General features: G+C 42.6%; 2 protein-coding genes across 2 annotated transcripts in view; one reads left to right on the forward strand and one right to left on the reverse strand.

The window, feature by feature from the left end:
• LOC145341129 (mediator of RNA polymerase II transcription subunit 12-like protein) overlaps positions 1–21,894 on the forward strand; it is a 564,757-nt gene that overhangs the window by 192,858 nt on the left and 350,005 nt on the right.
• On the reverse strand, positions 16,726–17,787 carry LOC145341547 (P2Y purinoceptor 14-like). Its single transcript, XM_080186524.1, has one exon. The coding sequence runs from the start codon at positions 17,785–17,787 to the stop codon at positions 16,750–16,752; it is 1,038 nt and encodes a 345-aa protein (XP_080042650.1). The 3' UTR covers positions 16,726–16,749.

The following is a 21,894-nucleotide window of genomic DNA, read 5'->3' on the forward strand; positions in this document are numbered from 1 at the left end:
CCAGCAAATCCCATCTATCAGCCCTCAATCCATAGCCCTGAAAGTTATGACGTGTCAGGTGCTCATCCAGGTACTTCTTAAAAGGATGTGAGGCAACTTGCCTCTACCACTCTCTCAGGCAGCACATTCCAGACTGTCACCACCTTCTGGGTGAAAACCTTTATACTCACACTCCCCCTTAACCTCCTCCCCTCGCTTTGAACCTATGTCCCCTCATGACTGACCCTTCAACTAAGGGGAACAGTTGTTCCTCATCCACTCTGTCCATGCCTCTCATAATCTCGTCCACCTCTATTAGGTTGCCTCTCAGTCTCCTCTGCTTCAATGAAAACAAGCCCAGCTTATGCAACCTCTCTTCATGACTTAATTGTTCCACGCCGGCAACATTCTGGTGAATCTCCCCTGCACCCGCCCTAGCGCAATCACATTCTTCCAATAACGTGGTGACCAGAACTGCATACAGTACTCTAGCTGTGGCCTCACCAAAGTTCTATGCCACTCCAACGTGACTTCCCTGCTTTTATAATTTATGCCTCGATTGATAAGGACTCGTCTCACATACACCTTTTTCACCACCCTACTAACATGTCCTTCCACTTTCAGTGATCTGTGGACAAACACGCCAAGGTTGCTTTGTTCCTCAGAACTTCCCAGTATCCTACCATTCATTGAGTACTCTCTTGTCTAAGATAAGAATGCAAGAACATAAGAATTAGTAGCAGGAGTGGGCCATCTGGCCCCTCGAGCCTGCTGCACCATTCAATAAGATCATGGCTGATCTTTTCATGGACTCAGCTCTACTTACCCGCCTGCTCACAATAACCCTTAATTCCTTTACTGTTCAAAAGTTTATCTATTCTTGCCTTAAAAAACGTTCAATGAGGTAGCCTCAACTGCTTCATTGGGCAGGGAATTCTACTCCTTCCAAATTGTATCACCTCTCACTTTTCAGGGTTAAATTCCATAGGGGGCCCAACGCAGATCCCTGTGATACATCACTGGACACTGACTTCCAGTCACTAAAGTAGTTTTCTGTTATCACCCTCTGTCTCCTACAACTGAGCCAATTTTGAATCCACTTTATCAAATTACCCTGTATCCCGTGTGAATTTACCTTCTTTACAAGCCTCCCATGTGGGACTTTGTCAGAGGCTTTGCTGAAATCCGTATAAACAAGATCAACTGCACCACCCTCATCTACACACCTAGTGTCCTTGTCAAAAGATTCAATCAAATTTGTTAGGCATGACCTCTCTCTGATGAAGCCATGCTGACTATCCCTGATCAAGCTTTGCTTCTCCAAGTGGCGATAGATGCTCTCCTTCAGAAGTTTCTCTCATAGTTTCCCTACCACTGACATGAGACACACTGGTTTGCAGTTCCCTAGTTTATCACTACAACCTTCCTTAGATAGCAGAACCACATCAGCTGTTCTCCAGTCATCTGGCACATACCCCATGGCCAGAGAGGAGTTGAAAAGTTGTGTCAGCCCCTGCAACCTCCTCTTTTGCCTCCCACAGCAGCTGAGGACACAATTCATTTGGACCTGGAGACTTATCCACCTTTAAGGCTGCTCCCTCATGTCAATTTGCACAAGTCTCTGTCCCTGAATTCCATAGCATCATCCTCATTCTCTTGGTTGGAGATGGATGTGAAATATTTATTCAACACTCTACCAATGTCCTCTGGCTCCACCCACACTTTGTTCCCCTTCGTCGCCAACAGGCCCTGCTGGCTATCCTCTTCCCATTGATATACTTGTAGAATATCTTGGGATTTTCCCAGTCTTACTAGTCAGAGCTTTCTCATATCCTCTCTGCATTCCTAATAGCTTTCTTAAGTTTTATTCTGCACTTCCCATACCTCACTAATGCCTCCACTGATCTGCTCTCCTTGTACTTCTTAAAAGCCTCTCTTTTCCTTCTCATTGTGTCCTGATTATCTCTGGTCCCTCATGGTTCTCTGGGCTTGTTATTCCTATCTATCAAACTAGAGGGAACATGCTGGGCTTGCAGCGTCCCCATTTTTCCTTTTTGAATGTTCCCTCCACTGCTCTTCTGTAGATTTTCCCATTAGTAGCTGTTCCCAGCCTACCTTGATGCGGAGATGCCGGCGGTGGACTGGGGTAAACACAGTTAGAAGTCTCACAACGCCAGGTTAAAGTCCAACCAGTTTATTTGAAAGTAAACTCACAAGCTTTCGGTATTTGCCCCTTCGTCAGGTGAGTGGAGAGTTCTGGTCTCAAACAGAGCGTATAAAAGGCACACACAGCTTACAGAATACTGATTAGAATGCGAGTCTTTACAGCTAACCTGCTATTCAAGCCTTAAAGGTGCAGACAATGTGAGTGGAAAGAGCATCAGGCACAGGCTAAAGAGAGGTGTATTGTCTCCAGACAGGACAGTAAGTGAGATTTTACAAGTTCAGGCAAGTCATGGGGGTTACAGATAGTGCAACATGAACCCAAGATCCCTGTTGAGACCGTCCTCATGTGTGTGGAACTTGGCTATCAGTCTCTGCTCAGCGACTCTGCGCTGTCGTGTGTCGTGAAGGCCGCCTTGGAGAGCGTTTACCCAAAGGTCAGAGGCTGAATGCCTCTTGGGTTTTTCCCAGTCTCCCTTGGCCAGATCCGGTCTTATTTTTAATTATTAATTATTATTAATAGTTATCAATTTATTGAAACTCTTATTGCACCGATGTAAATTTTCTCTGAATTCTGTAGGCGTGAGATTTTAAGCACGTGCGCATGTGTGTGTGTGTGTGTGTGTGTGTGTGTGTGTGTGTGTGTGTGTGTGTGTGTGTGTGTGTGTGTGTGTGTGTGTGTTTGGAGTTCTGGCCTCCTTGTGATAACAATGATCAAAAAAGGTACAGAAAAGCTTCAGAAAGATGGTAGCAAAACTAAGAGGATATAATTATCAGGAAAGGGTGAAGATGCTGGAGCACTTCGCTCTGGGAAATTAAAGGCTGAGGAAGAACTTGATAGCGAGGGGACTTCCAGATTCCAAAAGGTTGCTTTCAGCATATTAATGAGAATGTTTTAGATTCTGGGAAATAATAATTAATTATTATTAATTTTGCATCAATAAATATCACAAATTAAATGAGGGAATCTCCATTGACTTGGACTATCAGCTTATGATGTGCAGTGATAGAGTGGGTATTGTCATTGGGCAAGATATGGGGATCAAATCCCACCTCGACAGATGCTGAAATCTTAATCCAATTGTAAGTCTAATTCTGAACATTGTTGATTGCTGTACAAACCCATCTGGTTCACTCATATCCTTTCGAAGAAAGCCTGCCCGCCTTTCCTGTGCTACATGTAATCCAGATCCACGAAACTGTGGTTTACCCTCTGAACTGCCCTCTGAAATGGAGCTCAGTTAGGGATGGCAATAAATGCTGGTCCAGCCAGCGATACCCACATCCCTTGAATGAATAAAAAGAAATTCCTGTTACTTGCTGATCTTTATGTTTCAAAAAAGCCTTCAAATATTGCATGTTTCAAACAAATGACTATCTTTGGGCGTCATCTATTCTTCCCCCTTTTAGATTAGTCTAGCTTCTAACAGAAACTAAATACTATTGAATTTTAAGGCACTGATAAAACAGGAGTTTTTTTTCCCCAGCGCATTCTCTTTTCCTCCCTGTTGTCTACTGTTATATTTGTCTGTGATTAATGTAAGCATTTTGCAGCAATGTGACCGTATAAGGTATTCATAGAAGATTATTTTCAGGATGTGTGTGACACAGCCAGACCGACGTCCAAACTGAGAAAGGGAGTTATGCAACAGATTCTTCCAGTCCTGTGTGAGTGTATTTCTGCAGGTCTGGTCATTGCTTCTCATGCTGAATGCTAGATTCATAACTAAAAAGTTAAGAGGGAAAGATGGAAGTTGAAAGGTTTCTGTTTCGGTGGCAGTGACTTCGCACAATTCCCTTTAAAACTGTGGAGGAAACAAAGCTTCTTTCTTAAAATATCTTTTCAAAGTTCTGTGGAAGAGTGATTGAGATCCGAAATGTTAACTCTTTCTCCGCAGAAACTGCCAGACCTGCTGGATTTACGCAACATTTTCTGTTTCTATTTTCCAAAACCGACTTCTGTTCAAACAAAAGTCAGAATTTGTATTGAGCTTTTGCCTTTCATTTCCAACCCATGAGTTAAAAAAAACACCCGACATTATGTACTTAACTTTCTGGAGTGGGACTTGTCCATATAGAGATCTCCTGCCTCTAATGCGAGGGCACTACCACTATACCAAGGTGGACTTCTTGTTGCTGCAGAACTAACTAATCATAGATTTTTCCATAGATGCCTTTAATGGCAAAGATCTAACACAATTCCATACTTGTTTAAGAGAGTTAATCTACCCTGAGACTTCCCTCGCAATGTTTAAAGAGTAACAAACCTAAATGCCTGAGAGACAATAAAACCGAGTGTACTGATCACTGATGTGGTTAGATTGATTAGCTACGTGCACATCTTTGAGTTCGCTTCTGGTTTTGGTTTAGATTAACACATCTGATTTAATGTTCTCAAACTGTCCTCAAAAGCAAAGAAAAGCCTGAATGTGAAATATTTTCTGGAGATGCAGGAATCAAGTTTTAAGGTGAGGGGGGAGAGATACAAAAGGGTCCAGAGGGACAATTTTTTCACACAGAAGACAGTGAGTGCCTGGAAAGTTGGGTGATTGATTTTTACTCATGGGTTAGAAGCGAAAGGCAAAAGCTCAATGCAAATTCTGACGTCTGTTTGAACAGAAGTTGGTTTTGGAAAATAGAAGCAGCAAACCCAGCAGGTCTGGCAGCTTCTGTGGAGAGAGAGTTAACATTTCAGACCTCAATCACTCTTCTACAGAACTTGGAAAAGATGCTTTAAGAAAGAAGCTTTGTTTTTGCCACATTTTTAAAGGGAATTGTGTGAAATTACTGCCACCAAAATAGAAACCTTTCAACTTCTTTCTTTCTCTCGTAATTTTTTAGCTATGAATCTAGCTGGCAGAGGTTGTAGTAGAGGCGAGTACAATTTTGTCTTTTAAAGAATGTTTAGACAGTTACATGGCTAAGATGAGTATAGAGCGATATGCGGGCAATTGGGACTAAAAAGGGGTGGCATGGACAAGTTAGGCTGAAGAGCCTATTTCTGTGCTGTAAACCTCTGTGACTCAATGACTCTAAGTTCTGAACAAAAAATCCGTCTCAACAAGACATTGATGGTCACAGTGTATAAAATCCCACAAACACAAAAGAAAAATTACCTACTTGAATGGATGTTCTTGATGTGGTATTTTCTCTGTGTCTGTCAGAGCAAAAGCTTTTTGCAGCGATACTGGACTGAACTTGTGTGCGTTAAATGTCTGTTTTCTCCTCATGATTGTGGTTAATTGGTGGTGTTCAGCATTTTCCTGAACCAGAATTAATAAGTTATGATATGAAGCAGCTCAGGCCAGCCTCGTGACCTTCAGCTAAAAACGCAGCTAATTTAAAGATCCAACTATGCATTTTATGATTTCTTAGTATGTGGGACTGTGGGCGTGTGTATCTGTATGTGTGCGCGTGAGTGCCTATGCAGGCATGTGTGTCTATGGGTATGTGCAGGGCAGCACGGTGGCACAGTGGTTAACACTGCTGCCTGACAGCACTTAACATTGCTGCGTCACAGTGCCAGGGACCCAGGTTCAATTCCTGCTTTGGGTCACTGTATGTGTGGAGTTGCAAGTTCTCCCTGTGTCTGTGTGGGTTTCCTCCAGCTGCTCCGGTTTGCCCCCACATTCGAAAGACATGCTTGTTAGGTGCATTGCCCATGCTAAATTCTCCCTTAGTGCCTCCAACAGGCGCCAGAGTGTGGTGACGAGGAGATTTTCACAGTAAGTCATCGCAGCGTTAATGTAACTATATTTATTACTTGTGACTAATAAATATAGTTAAACTTTAACTTTAATGTAGTATAAAGGTACACTAATTCAGCATTGTCTCTCTCAGAATGATCCTGTACACATATTCAGCCGGACCAGTTATGTCAAGAGCTTCGTAACTAACTTCTGTACTTGGAGCCAGGCTCTTGTTGGTTTATCTGGGAAATGATAGCATCTGCAGTTGGACTTTAGAGTAAAGGACTGTGTCCCCCTGTGCTTTTTCTGGTTTTTTATTTAAGCCAGAAACTGTGCTACATCTTAAAAGTCTTTTAAAGTCAAAGTTTATTTATTTGTCACAGGTGGTGTTCCAGTTTCTTCCAGTGACTCCAATTTGGTGACTGGTCTAGGTCTTGTTTTAGTCCAAATTGAGTTGGAAGTGTTGAACTGTGATCCATGAGATTGGCTGTGTAAGAGTTCTTTTCTTCTGAGGTTTGCTATGAGGAATAACGAGGCATTCAAATTCATAGTTATGCCTGCCATTTTCTGAGCTGAACAGTTGCAATGTTCCCAAGAGCTTTTGACAATTATTTATTTTTTTCTTCTGTTACAAAATTCAGGGACCACAAGCTGGGGGTCCAACTGGGGAATTGACCTTCAGCGACTGGCTTTCCTTCAATGGCACCTTTGACATGGAACTGGGGAAGGGTTCTCAGGGCTGAATGTAGCCTGGAAATTTAAAAGATTTAGGTCACCCTTTCAGCCTATATGGCCTCTGGGCTCTGAAGCTGGAATTCCATGAGCTATTCAATGGAGTCTTCTGTTGCAGTCAAAATCTCTGCCTTTAGCATCCAAGCCTTTTCTCTGGCACATCATCTGGCGAATTTTCTCTGCACGTTCAACTTCTGTTGGGAACTTCTCTCGGGTTGTTTTTTGTTGACTTCTTTTTCATCTCCATTGTCTTGGAGTGTTTCAGCATTTTAGTGATGTTGAATTTTTTGACCCCCATCTGCCACCATGTTGGAAGACTGTTGACTGCAGAACAATAAGTCTTAAAGAAGTTTTTGTAGTCTTCATGAGTTAACTGTAGGTCTTTAACAGGTAAAATTATTTACACAGAAACAACAAAGCTATAGGCTAGGAGCTATCTGCATGCATTTGGCTTTTCACATCTATAGTTAAAGTTTATTTATGAATCACAAGTAAGCTTACATTAACAGTGCATTGAAGTTACTGTGAAAATCCCCGAATGGCCACAATCCAGCGCCTGTTCGGGTACACTGAGGGAGAATTTAGCATGGCCAATGCACCTAACCAGCACGTCTTTCTGATTGTGGGAGGAAACCGGAGCAGCTGGCGGAAACACACGCAGACACGGGGAGAACATGCAGACTCCACACTGTAGGTGCTAACCACTGCACCACTCTGCTGCCTCTGCTGCACACCACACTGACTTCCTGCCGCGTCTGGGCCATGTGCTTGCATCACTGTGTGTGTGATACTTCACTCAGTCTAAATTTTAATCCAGACCCTTACAAATAACAACGCGTTCCTTTTGAACAATGTTGAATTATCGTATTCTAAGAGATTGAAAGATTTGACCGCACTAGATTTGTTTCCTCCGATCTGATCCAATGCTTCTTCACAATGCTTGACCACAAGTTGGAGCATTTCAATTCTCGTTTCACATTCAAAATTGCTGACATGTTGTTTGTGGAGGAAGTCAATGTGCTCTCCTGATGCCAGATCATTTTCTAGAATGAAAACTCCTCCCTGTTTTAATTTGAAGACTATCTACTTATTTCAAACTGCCGCAGGACAAGTTCAGGGGCCGCATGGAAGCTCAAAAAATATTCCTGTTCAGGCCTCGTGTGGGAAGGAAACTCCGCCAAGCCTACAATCATTTTCCTCCCATTGCTGTATTTGGCCTTCCCTCCTCACCCAATTTTCTGATCACTTAATAGAACATTTTGACCTAAGACGATTCTCCAAAGATTAACAAAGTCTCTCATTAAAATTATTGAAGTGTTACCGACAGGAGGAGGGGTTAATGTAAACAGCCCCCATTTCTCCTCTCACCATCCGTTTGGGACTAGCTAGGGTAAATGCATAAGGATATGGGGATTGGACCTGGGTGGGATTGTGGCTGGTGCACGATGGTACTCGATGGACCGAATGGCCTCCTTCTGCACTGTAGGATTCTATGATTCTGAATAGAAAGCCATTTTGATTTTCTCTTTTATAAACGGTGTCATATTTCCCTGGCTTTTCGTGTGGGGTAAATTCAAAAGGTTTGGTTGTTTCACAAAATGCAGGAGGGAGAGTCACTATGCACCTCTTTGTGCATTCATACAGGGATGGAGGAATGATGGAAAAAAGGTTTGAGGGCAAAGAATTATTGTTTCACAAGAGCCCAGCATCAAACGTCCAATGGTGAATTCCTTCACAGAGTTCAGGAGGCTGAACTCATGTTGGATAATTCACTTCCCCAGTATAGGTGACTTCCACAATCAGATAGGGACCAGGTGGCATAGTGGTTAGCACTGCTGTCTCACAGCGCCAGGGGCCTGGGTTCAATTCCTGGCTTGGGCCACTTGTCTGTGTGGACTCTGCACATTCTCCCTGTGTCTGCATGGGTTTCCTCAAGGTGCTCCGGTTTCCATCTGTAGTCTGAAAGGCTTGCTGGTTAGGGTGCATTGACCTGAACAGGCACCGGAATGTGGCGACTAGGGGAATTTCACAGTAACTTCATTGCAGTGTTAATGTAAAACCTTACCTGTGACTAATAAATAAACTTTGAAACACAGAGATGAATGAACCTTGCAGGCAATGGTATACAAGTTCAGAAGTTCCAGGAGAAACAGTGTAGGTGGGACCCAGGCATTCAAAACTGGACAGGGACCCTTTTCTGAGATACTGTTTGATTACTGGAACCTGGCAGATTGATGTGCAGTACAACTAGGCAGTATAACTACCAGTTCTTCCATTTGGTTGGGGGGAGGAGGGGTGAACAGAAGTTCATGTAACATCACTCTCATCTCTCCACTTTAGTTTTGACAACAGGTGTATATTCCTTTATCTGGATTCCTAAGATTGTTAATGTTCTGACCATTGAGAATGTGAAAGGAAGGTCACAGATTTCTTATTCCTAGCAGATTAGTGGACCCAATGGCCAGATCGAACATTTGAAATGTAGATATCCTTTGTATCATTCCCTAGTTTGGTTTTGGCAATCCACAGGGCCATTGGCATCTTTTCAGAGATAATGAGGCATGAGATTTTTCCATTATTGCCAAACATTTGCGAGCCCCACAGTCTGTGATTTTATAAGGTGACGCGTGAGGATTTAGCCTCTGTTAAAGGCCACTGCTATGACTGCCTGTTGCTATATTTCTCTAACACTCGTGGCTAGTTGCTAGTCACAGTGGCTAATGAGATAATTGCTGTGCTGGTTTTAATTTTCCAAAATTTACTCGCATTGGGAAGCAAGTTTCCATTAGATTGGATAATATCTAATGTTTATTCAAAATGTGAGGGAGACAGAAAGCAGGAAACTAATGGCCTGTTTGCATCTGTCTTGGGGGCAATGTAAGAAGCAATTATCAGAGGAATTAGATAAATTCAAGATAACCAGACAGAGTTAACATGGTTTTGTGCAAAGGAACAAGTAATATACTGCTGTTTTTTGAAGAAGTAACATGTATTGTCGATAAAGGGGAACCAATGAATGTACTGTACTTGGATTTTCAGAAGACAGCTGATAAGGTTCCTCATAAAAGGTTATAGTGAAAAATAAACACTCATGGTGTAGGTGGGGGGCACAGTGGCACAGATTCACAACCCTTTGTGTGAAGAAGTTCTTCCGCAATTCAGTCCTAAATCTGCTTCCCCTTATTTTGAGGTCATGTCCGCAAGTTCTAGTTTCACCTACCAGTAAAAACAACTTCCCTGCTTCTATCTATGTTTCTATAAGATCTCCCCTCATTCTTCTGAATTCCAATGAATATATCTCCAGTCTACTCAGTGTCTCCTCATAAGCCAACCGTCTCAACTCTGGAATCAACCTAGTGAATCTCCTCTGCATCCCCCCCCAGTGCCAGTATATCCCTTCTCAAGTACGGAGACCAAAACTGTACACAGTATTCTAGGTGTAGCCTCACCAGCACCTTATTCAGCTGCAACATAACCTCGCTGTTTTCAAACTCCATTGCTCTAAAAATAAAGGACAAAATTCCATTTGCCGCCTTAATTACTTGCTGCACCTGCAAACCAAGTCCTTGTGATTCTTGCACAAGGACACCCAGGTCCCTCTACACAACAGCGTGCTGCAATTTTTTACCATTTAAATAATAGCCCACTTTGGTACTATTCCTACCAAAATGGATGACCTCATATTTACCAACATTGTAGTTCATCTGCCAGACTGTCGCCGACTCACTTCGACCACCTATATCTCTTTGCAGACTTCCAGCATCCCCTGCCTGTTTTGCCTTGCCACTCATCTTAGTTTCATCTGTGAATTTTGACACACTACACTTGGTCCCCAACTCCAAATCATCTATGTGAACCGTAAACAATTGCAGTTCCAACACTGATCCGTGAGGCACACCACTAATCACTGATCGCCAACCAGAAAAACACTCATTTACCCCCGCTCTTTGCTTTCTGTTGGTTAACCAATCCTCTATCCATGCTAATACATTACCTGTAACACCTTGCACCTCTATCTTATGTAGCAGCTTTTGCTGCGGCACCTTGTCAAATGCCTTCTGGAAATCCGCATCCACAGGTTCCCCGTTGTCCACTGAACATGTAATGTTCTCAACGAATTCCACCAAATTAGTTAAACATGATCTTTCCTTCATGAACACATGCTGCATCTTACCAATGGAACAATTTATATCCAGATGTCTCGTTATTTCTTCCTCGAAGATAGATTCAAGCATTTTCCCTACTATAGAAGTTAAGCTAACTGGCCTATAGTTACCTGACTCTTGTCTACCTCCTTTTTAAAACAGTGGCATCACATTTGCGGTTTTCCAGTCTGCGGGGACTGCCCCAGAGTCCAATGAATTTTGGTAAATTACCACGATGCTACACTTGTACGAGCCATTGCTGCGATCACACCTTGAGTACAGTTTACAACATTGGTCTCCTTATTTAAGAAAGGATGTACTTGCATTGGAAGCAGTTCAAAGGAAGTTTCCTGGATACTACCTAGAATGGGCGGGTTATCTAATGAGGAATCCCTGGATGGGCTAGGCTTGTTTCCACACTGGAGTTTTGAACATTAAGAGGCAACTTAATTGAAACATACAAGGTCCTGAGGAGACCTGACAGGGTGGATGTGGAAAGAATGTGTTCCTTGTTGTCAGAGAATCTAGAACTCTGGGTGACTGTTTAAAAGGAAAGAGGCTGCCAATTAAAGCAGAAATAATGAGATATAATTCCTCTGAGGGGGTTGAGAGAGTCTTTGGAACCCTCTTCCTCAAAAGGTGGTGGGAGGCAGAATCTTTGAATAATGCTGAGGCAGAGATAGATTCGTTCATCATTACCAACGGTGCAATATGTTTTTGGGGGATAAGTTGGAATGTTAAAATCAGAATTGCCATGATCTTATTGAATGGCAGAACAGTCTTGAAGGGTCGAGTGGCCTACTGCTTCTAATTCTTATGTTTATAACACAGAAATGTTGTACGTGATCCAGGCTTTAACAGTAGACACATTGAAGCTTGAATTATCCTGGTCAGAATGCTTCAGTGAATTTACATCAAAATCAACATAATTGATTGTACCATGTTCCAAAATTCCACCTTTTTTTCACTACAAATTATAAATTGTAAATGCTTCTGTGCGTAGGTATTTATTTGTATTTGTTATTATTTGTTTAATTGAGGTTACAGTAGATGACCAGCTCCAAAATGCCTTGTTACTTTTCAGATACGTAGTTATGTTTTATTTCTTTATTCTTTTGTGCGATGTGGGCATCACTGGCGAGGCTAGCAGTTGCTACCCTTGGACTGAATGGCTTACCACACAATTTCAGAGAGCAATGGAGAGTCAGCCGTATTACTGTGGGTGTGGAGTCGCATGTACACCGAACCGGGAAAGCATGACAGATTCCTTTCTCAACGGGACATGGTCACCATTACTGAGGCTAGCTTTTGAATTCCAGATGATTTGAATTTAAACTCCACAGGCTACTGTGGTTGGATTTGAACTCTTGCTCCAGAACATTAGCCCGTGCCATTGGATTACTTGTCCAGTGATGCTACCACTACAGCACCAGATTCCACCACCAGCATAAGAGACTGGGGCACGGTTAGCTGGCGCATGGATGGTCAATTACATACTACTCTTCTACAATCCAAACAAATCAGTTATTCCTTGCCAAGGTTGGTGACTATGGCAAAATTGCAAGAGAGTTAGGAATGTTTGATCACTAGCCCATCTACATTTTGGTGGAAAGTGGATAGTTATTTTATCTTAACACGATGTATTAAATATTTGCATGTCCAACAGAGTTCTGTGCATTTGACTGTTTTCTTTTTAAAACCTGAAATTTTTAATAATGTTGTAATCACAGTGGATGCTACTGCGCAGCAAGCTAGACTCCAGAGTGAGACCTGTCCCACTGAGCTTATGCATCTTTTCTTATTGTGAAAACGAGGGGAAAGCTCTCCTGAGCAAAGAGCCCCGGTAACACCTTTAGAAATTAGAAGGTTTATTAAAAAGAAAAAAAAAATTAAGCACAAAGTTACACAATTAAAACACAAACAAAAAACCCGCTTGGTTAAATATGCGCAAGTAAACTAACTTCTTGGGCAATCCCCTTATAGATTTTCTTATCATAAAAATCCAGTGATACTGTCAATGAATCGTTGTCACTTTAATGAAGCTAAACTGCACAACTTCTCCAACGCTTCTGTTCTGAGATGTGGAATTCCAAAAGGACGTTCAAAAACAAACCGTTTTCTGAAAACAGAGACTCTTCCGGCTTCATTCTGGGTGGTTGACTCAAATGCAAAATTTTCACAGCAGTTCACGGTTCCATGAACTGGTCTTCTGCTCTTCTCCCACAGATAAACCACTCGGTTTAGTAACCTTCCTTAAATACCTTTCCCCCCTTTCATCGCAGAATTCATTTTGCTAAAACACCTTAACTTCCACAAATAAAAAAACCTTCCATGTTTTTATTTTGCCTCTACTTTTGGACGAGTAACATATACTACGTCGCCCCTTGTTTACTCATGGAATCTTGGTAAGATGCATATTAACTCTGAACACCCTTCTGAAATTTAACACAAAATGTGGATGTGGAGAAACAGAATCACAGGACTGCCAATTATTTTTAAGAACAAGAAAAAAGCATTTATTCAACATGAAATAATTGATTTTAATACTCCTTCATTCTCTCCCTTATCTTCACAAATGTACACTCATTTCAAAGGTAACATCCCACTTTGAAAGCAAATGGCTAATACCACTCAATCAATAAGCTGTGGCTTTCTCCTCGAATTCCCGCTAGTTGCTTGCCACTTGAGTGTTTTCGAAGTTCAGTCTTAAAAAGACATTCTTCAAAATTGACTTTCAAACAATGCTTTTCCTCAGCTGTTTTCATCAAGGATCCACCTTCAGGTTTTCCCAATATCCTTCCAAATGTTGTTTTCTCTCCAGTGTATTAGGAAAGATTTCCAACTAGATTGGAAACTAGATTTCCAACTCTCACTTCAGTATTTTCTTTACTTCTGTTTGCTGCCTTTCCCTGAGTCAACTTCACCAAGGTCTGCACTTTCAGCTCTATCTTTAGCTTCAGTGACAGTAACCCTGCTCCAATAGCAACTTCCTCTGTTCCTTTAACTTGAGACTTTCTGGCAACTTCTCTTTACTTCTCTAGCCCCTTGCTCCATTGTATGGCTTTTCTTCTAGCGACGTGGCGAGAGATATTCCCTCTCTTCCTGCAAAGCCCCTCCTACTCTGGCTTTAAAACTAAACTCAAAATGTCTTCACCCTAAAGGCATTGCTAAGCAATGTCGCAATCCTCTTTCAGGCTACTGTTTACTTTTCCTGTATAAAATCTCTCGGCACAATCGAAATACCAATTGAACTGTAATCAAACGCCCATACATGCAAACGCTGTTATTTAATGTAAGTCTATCTAGAGGACACAAAACTACTAAATTAAACCCGCTTAAATATATATCTAATTAAATTGCTCATTTAAAGTACCTCTTTTGTTCTGATATTAATACAACATGAATTTCCTTTTAAATAAGGCTGATTAACAAATCAAATCCAATCAAATTTGATTTGTTTCTTTCTATCTGGTCCAATGGTCACTTCACAACATTCGAGCAAACCCTTACTTGACATTCAGAGTTGCTGACATATTATTTGGGAAGGAGCTGGTTGTGCTATCTTTATGCAGGATTGTTTTCCAAAGTAAGCACTCCTCCCTGTTTTAATTTAAAGCCTATTTGTTTACTTTAAATGGCCACAGGGCTCTGGGATGAGGATAGTCCTGCTCCCCCTCAAAACTAATTCCCTTTTCAATGCAATTGCTCACCTACAACAATGTCTTACGCCCGCTGAATGTACAGGGCGATAGTGTGGTGGCAAAACAGCAAGTGCCCAGTGTAATCAAGGGCAAAATTTTACATTGCTCTGATGAATAAATGTTCATGGCATAGAGAGTAACATATTGGCGCCGATAGGAGAATGCCGAGCATTCGAACAGGAATTGGAGTTGGCATAAATGAGTCATTTTCTGCTTGGCCAGATGTAACGAGTGGTGTGCTACAGAGATTAGCCCTAGAGTAGGGAGGTTATGCTTCAGTTACACAGAGCACTGTTGAGGCCACTGAACTGAAGAGGGATCCAGGTGTCTGAATTCATGAATTACAAAAGACTGGAATGCAGGTACAGCAAGTAATTCAGGAAGCTAATAGAAGATTATCATTTATTGCGAGAGGAATTGAATATAAAAATAGAGATGCTGTGCTACTTTGGTACAGGACATTGGTGCGACCACATCTGGAATACTGTATATAGTATTGGGCTTAGTCAAATGATCAACTGTGGAGAGCATAGAACATAGAACATAGAACATTACAGTGCAGAACAGGCCCTTCGGCCCACGATGTTGTGCCGACCAGTTAAAAAATAATGACCCTCTAACCTAAACCAAACCCTTACCATCCATAAACCTATCCACGGATCTCTTAAACGCCCCCAAACTAGGCGCATTTACAACTGCAGCAGGCAGGGCATTCCAATCCCTCACCACCCTCTGGGTAAAGAACCTACCTCTGACATCCGTCCTATAACTACCACCCCTTAATTTAAAGCTATGCCCCCTCGTGCTAGCTTTCTCCATCCGAGGAAAAAGGCTATCACTGTCCACCCTATCTAAACCTCTAATCATCTTATATGTTTCAGTAAGGTTTAGATGCAATAAATGCGTGCTGGAAGACTGGAGTAATTGCAAACCTTGGTGAGTGATGTGGTTGTTGGTGATTGCAGCAAATTTGAACCTTAGTGCATGCCATTGTTACCCATTATTATGGTGAATTTGAACCTTGGTTAATGATATTGTTGGGGACCAGACAGGAAACTCCAAGATATGTTATGAAGTTAGCCTAGATCCTAACTTTTCCTCTTGATTTTGATACCCTGATGAACAGAAGGTGTTCTGCTCCAGGTATGATTCAATTGACCGACTGGGAAGTTTGTATCAAAACAAACTTCATTTAAGAGCATTTTATAATGCAGCAATAAGAATTGGCGTAAACTTTACCAATTTAAATATGTAAGCATGATTAGTTACAATCCTTAACAGCAGCTCTCTCTATAGTTTCAATTTAAGCCACAGCCCCATAGATATAAATCCCTTCTTCAGAACCTGTTGATACCAAAAATATGTTCACCTGGATGTGTGATTTCTAGCCTTTTAATTCCTCTGGACAGAAATCTAGACAAACACCTCACATACAACTACCTCCAGAGAAAGATTCATCACCAAAAAGCAGAATTTGAGAAATAAATTTATTTCCTGGCAGATTCTAGATTCTAAATCTGGAGAGAGAAAGAGAGGCACTGTTTTCCAACAACTCCAAGCAGTATCTAAGCACGATCTTACTGTGTAAGCCTAGCTTCACCCAATTTTCTGTGAAATCAACCTAATTGAGCCCTACACAGTAACACCTCCCCCACCCACCCACCCCACACAGCGGAAAACACTAAAATAACAGAACAGTATTAGCCCAGATTAAAAGAAACTTTCTAGCAATTAGGACCAATTGTGGTGCTGCAGGAACAATACAGGGCTGCCGGATACAGACTCCATGGCACTCGTGTTACAACAGTGCTTTGAAATACAATCCTGCACAAGATACATGACTCAAATACGTTTCTTAAAGGCACAGTATGATGCTACTATGATTGTGGTAAATTTGAACCTTGGTGAATGCTATAGTTGCGTGTGATTATGGCAAAGAGTTTGGTGAATGCAGTGCCTGCTTTTGTTTATGATGCCAGAAGTTCCAGGATCCAGTTCACATTGGGGTCTTAAAATATTCCTTGGCCAACATGTATTCATCAGTTGACATCACTTGTGGCTGACTAGCTGACTTCATCTCATTGCCAACTTGTGGGACCTCATTGTGTGTAATTTGGTCACTGTTTTTGACAAGAAGAAAGAAAAGTGACAATATTTCAAAAACATTTCAATTGCTGTGAAGTATCTTTGCTGTAGCTGTTAGGTAAACCCCATGCCTTAATTCTTCCCATCGTCTAATCATCTTTAACCATCTCTTCAGAAATTTTCTAGTTTTTCTTAGTAATTGGAATAATTGCGAGCAATTGCAAGATTGATGTTACATTATTTTGCACTGTTGAATTAACTGGTGTTCCTGTCATCCAGCACAATTTGTGAAGGGTTAGTATGTAAGGACTGATCATTGTGTGAGTCATTGCCCATGGAGTTTTTGTCCAGGCCTAACTTTGACCGAAATGTCTTGCAAAACAGAAAGTAGATCACTGGATCTAAGCAGGCGTTAAGTGTTGCCAGCACATTCGCCAATTCTTTAAAGTGGAAGAGTGACTTTTGCCAGAAACACCCAGTGATGATATTAACCTGAGTTAAAATGTAAGGAAGCCTCGCGATGTGGTAGGGAACAAAACACACCACAAAGACAGCAAGGAGGATTAGAATGTTGTTCTTTGCCTTGGCTTGCTTTCTGAGGGAGCTTGCCGATGGGGATTTGTCAAGACGTTTTGCAGCTTGAAAGTAAAAGAAGCAAAGCGCTATCAACACACAGAGAAACAGAAATGTACCACCAGCGTGGAGGATTATATGCCAGTGAACTCCTGAACCAGTTCTAAATCCTAAGCATGTTTCTTTTGTTTTATTCTGGGGTGGCTTTTTTCCCGTCAGAACGACGTATGAAGTTCCAAGGCTGAGAAGAACACACCAGGTTCCGACGGTGACAATTTTTGCAGCTTTGAGAGTTTGAAATGAATGTATTTTGAACGGTTTGACAATTTTCAGGTATCTGGTGGCCGCAATGTATCCCAGGAAGAGAATGCTTGAATACATGTTCAAATAGAAGATGCATGTTGTGTAACTGCAGTAGATTTTTCTCATTATTGTGAAGTCCAGTTTCTTCTCTGCTCCAATTCTTATCGGCAGTGAGAGGACCAGCATTAAATCAGCTACGACCAGGTTCTTTAAATAGATGGTGATGCTGTTGCTGTTGGGAACGTGACAGAAGTACACCCAGAAAGCCAGGCTGTTGAGAATGATTCCGAAGAGAAATATTAGCGAGTAGGCAACAATGGTAAAAATTGCCAAGCCATCAGATGAAAACTGGCAAGTGGTGTTGCCGGGGGAGTTTGTGTTTGTAACAATCTCGATATGTTGTGTCGGATCAGCCATCAATACGTCTGAAAGTTAGAATAGAATATGTTATTTTTCTCAAAACATTTCACAGAATGATTTGTTGAAAGACAATTCTTGTTAAGTACAAATTGCTTGGGTCGTCTATTCAGTATTTTCACTGAATAAGTATTGTCTGTTGGATGTATTTTATATACATTATGGAACATTAGAAATAAGAACATAAGAAATAGGAGCAGGAGTAGGCCATCTAGCCCCTCGAGCCTGCCCCGCCATTCAATAAGATCATGGCTGATCTGTCGTGGCTCAGTTCCACATTCCCGCCCTCTCCCCATAACCCTTAATTCCCTTGCTTATCAAAAACCCATCAACCCGCATCTTAAAAATATTGAGCGAGGCAGCCTCCACCACTTCAACAGGCAGAGAATTCCAGAGATTCACCACCCTTTGAGTGAAGAAGTTCCTCCTCAACTCCGTTCTAAACTGCCCCCTCTTTGTCTTGAGGCTGTGCCCTCTAGTCCTACTGTCCTTTCTGAGCGGGAAGAGCCTCTCCACCTCTATCCTATCCATCCCATTCATCATCTTATACATCTCAATGAGATCTCCCCTCATTCTTCTAAACTCTAACAAGTACAAGCCTAGTTTATTCAGCTTCTTCTCATAGTTCAACCCCCTCAACTCCGGCATCAGCCTAGTAAACCTCCTCTGCACTCCCTCCAAGGCCAAAATATCCTTGCGTAAATGCGGCGACGAAAACTGCACACAGTACTCCAGCTGCGGCCTCACCAATGCCCTATACAGCTGCATCAAGACCTCCCTACTTTTATATTCAATCCCCCTCGCTATGAAGGCCAGCATCCCATTCGCCTTCCTGACCACCTGCTGCACCTGCAGGCTGGGTTTTTGCGACTCGTGCACAAGGACCCCGAGGTCCCTCTGCACCGTCGCCTGCTGCAGTTTTTCGCCATGTAAGTAATAGTCCTTCCTACCATTATTCCTACCAAAGTGGACAACTTCACATTTGCCAACATTAAATTCCATTTGCCAGTTCCTGGCCCATTCGCCCTGCCTATCTAGACATTTGGGGCAGTCCAGTGGCACAGTGGTTAGCACTGCTGCCTCACAGTGCCAGGAGTCCGGGTTCGATTCCCGGCTTGGGTCACTGTCTGTGCAGAGTCTGCACGTTCTCCCCATGTCTGCGTGGAATTTCTCTGGCTGCTCCAGTTTCTCCCAAAGTCCGAAAGGCATGCCGGTTGGGTGCATTTTCCATGCTAAATAAGTATGTGGGATCTCATGGCATTGGAAGTTACAGCTTGTTCTATGGCTTGGTAGGTATAGATGTGATTGGCGCAACTTGTGGGCCGAAGGGCCTGTTTGTGCTGTAGTGTTCTATGTTCTATGTAAATTCTCCGTCAGTGTATCTGAATTGTGTCAGAGTGTGGCGATGAGGGACTTTTCACTGCTTCATTGCAGTGTTGATGTAAGCCTACTTGTGACACTAAGAAGTAAACTTTTAAACTTTCTGGACAGGTGATAAAAGCTGGTCTTGCCAGAGATGTGTACATCCCATGAACAAATAAGAATAAGCCGACTTGTCACACTATTCAATAAACTTGAACAAGAGCAGAACTTGCTGTGCTTTGTGAAAAAGCAAATAATTTCCTCATGGGACAACATTTAACACTGCCCATGTTTAACCAGAAACCATTGATATAACAAATTCTACAATGTTGTGATAAAATGTGTAACTACCATTTGGAGACATATGTTTGAAAGGAGGAACTTGCATTTCTGGAGCACCTATCATAAATTTGTGTGATCCCAAAGCACTTTACAGCAAATGAAGCAAATGAAGTGTAGTCACTGTTGTGATGTAGGAAATATCAGAGCAAATTTCTACGTATGATAGTGCTTTGAACATTTTAGTGAGAATGGATCTTGTGTTTTGGATTCTGGGAAATGAATCGTTGTTGATTATTGATACTTACTAATTTTGAATCAGTAAATGTCACAAAATGTATGAGGGAAACTCAATTGATTTGGATTATCAACTGGTGACTTAGATTTTGGGGAGGCAGCGGCATAGTGGCATTGTGGCAGGGCAATCAATAGATCCGGGCCAAGATTTGGGGACCTGGGTTCAAATCCCAGTCTTGGCAGGTCGTCAATAATCTGCAGTCACGAGTCTAATAACGAAGGAGGTGAAGGAAAGTGTTAAATTAAAAGCGGAGGCGTTTAGAGTAGCTAAGAGTAGTGGGCGAGAAGAGGATTGGGAGAGGTTTAAATGTCAACAAAGATTGACAAAGAAGTTGATAAAGAAGGGTAGGAGAAACTATGAAGCTGGGCTACCGCTTAATATAAAAAAGGATAGCAAGAGTTTTTATAAGTATATAAAAAGGAAGAGGCTGGCTGGGGTGAACGTTGGACCCTTAGAGGATGAGAAGGGGGACTTAGTGGTAGGGGATGGGGAAATGGCTGAGGTCTTGAATAACTTTTTTGTTTCGGTCTTCACGGAGGAGGACGTGAATAATTTGCCGGGTGTTAGAGATGGAAAGGTGGTAGGACTGGAGGGTCTCGATGACATTACTGTTACTAGAGAGGTGGTGCTCGACAGACTGGAGGGGGCTGATTGTGGACAAGTCCCCAGGACCGGATGGAATGCATCCGAGGGTTCTGAAAGAAATGGCGGAGGTGATAGTGGATGCCTTGGTGGTTATTTTCCAGACGTCGCTGGATTCCGGGGAAGTGCTGGAAGATTGGAAAGCAGCTAATGTTACGCCGTTGTTTAAGAAGGGTGCCAGGCAAAAGGCGGGGAATTATAGGCCGGTTAGTTTAACGTCTGTTGTAGGTAAAATGTTAGAATCCGTCATCAAGGAGGAAATAGCGAGGCATCTTGAGGGGAATTGCTTGATAGAGCAGACGCAGCACGGTTTCGTTAAGGGGAAGCCGTGTCTGACGAATTTACTGGAGTTCTATGAGGATGTGTCTAGGGCGGTGGATAGAGGAGAGCCGGTGGATGTGGTCTTTCTTGATTTTCAGAAGGCGTTTGACAAGGTACCTCACAAGAGGTTATTGCAGAAGGTCAGGGGACATGGAGTTGGGGGTAGGGTGTTAGCGTGGATAGAGGACTGGTTGTCAAATAGGAGGCAGAGAGTGGGGGTCAACGGGTGCTATTCAGATTGGCGGTTGGTGACTAGTGGAGTGCCTCAGGGGTCGGTGCTGGGGCCTCAGCTATTTACCATTTATATAGATGATCTGGAGGAGGGAACCAAGTGTATGGTGTCGAAATTTGCTGATGACACCAAGATTGGTGGAAAGGCAAATTGCGCGGAAGGTGTGGAGAGTCTACAGAAGGATCTAGATAGGCTGGGCGAATGGGCCAGGAACTAGCAAATGGAATTTAATGTTGGCAAGTGCGAGGTGGTCCACTTTGGTAGGAATAATGGTAGGAAGGATTATTACTTACGTGGAGAAAAACTGCAGCAGGCGACGGTGCAGAGGGACCTCGGGGTCCTTGTGCATGAGTCGTAAAAACCCAGCTTGCAGGTGCAGCAGGTGGTCAGGAAGGCGAATGGGATGCTGGCCTTCATAGCGAGGGGGATTGAATATAAAAGTAGGGAGGTCTTGCTGCGACTGTATAGGGCATTGGTGAGGCCGCAGCTGGAGTACTGTGTGCAGTTTTGGGCGCCGTACTTACGCAAGGATATTTTGGCCTTGGAGGGAGTGCAGAGGAGGTTTACTAGGCTGATGCCGGAGTTGAGGGGGTTGAGCTATGAGGAGAGGCTGAATAAACTAGGTTTGTACTCGTTAGAGTTTAGAAGAATGAGGGGAGATCTCATTGAGACGTATAAGATGATGAATGGGATGGATAGGATAGAGGTGGAGAGACTCTTCCTGCTCAGAAAGGACAGTAGGACTAGGGGTCACAGCCTCAAGATAAAGGGGGAGCGGTTTAGAACGGAGTTGAGGAAGAACTTCTTCACTCAAAGGGTGGTGAATCTCTGGAATTCTCTGCCCATTGAAGTGGTGGAGGCTACCTCGCTAAATATTTTTAAGACGTGGGTTGATGGGTTTTTGATGAGAGAGGGGATTAAGGGTTATGGGGAGAGGGCGGGAATGTGGAACTGAGCCACGACAGATCAGCCA

This window comes from Carcharhinus amblyrhynchos, chromosome 3 (genome assembly GCF_965287045.1).
Source record: "Carcharhinus amblyrhynchos chromosome 3, sCarAmb.v2.hapA, whole genome shotgun sequence".
Lineage (NCBI taxonomy): Eukaryota > Metazoa > Chordata > Chondrichthyes > Carcharhiniformes > Carcharhinidae > Carcharhinus > Carcharhinus amblyrhynchos.

What these genes read in the sequence shown, in the direction of transcription:
- LOC145341547 (XM_080186524.1), bottom strand. Translation starts at nt 17,787, where the DNA reads ATGGCTGATCCGACACAACATATCGAGATTGTTACAAACACAAACTCC.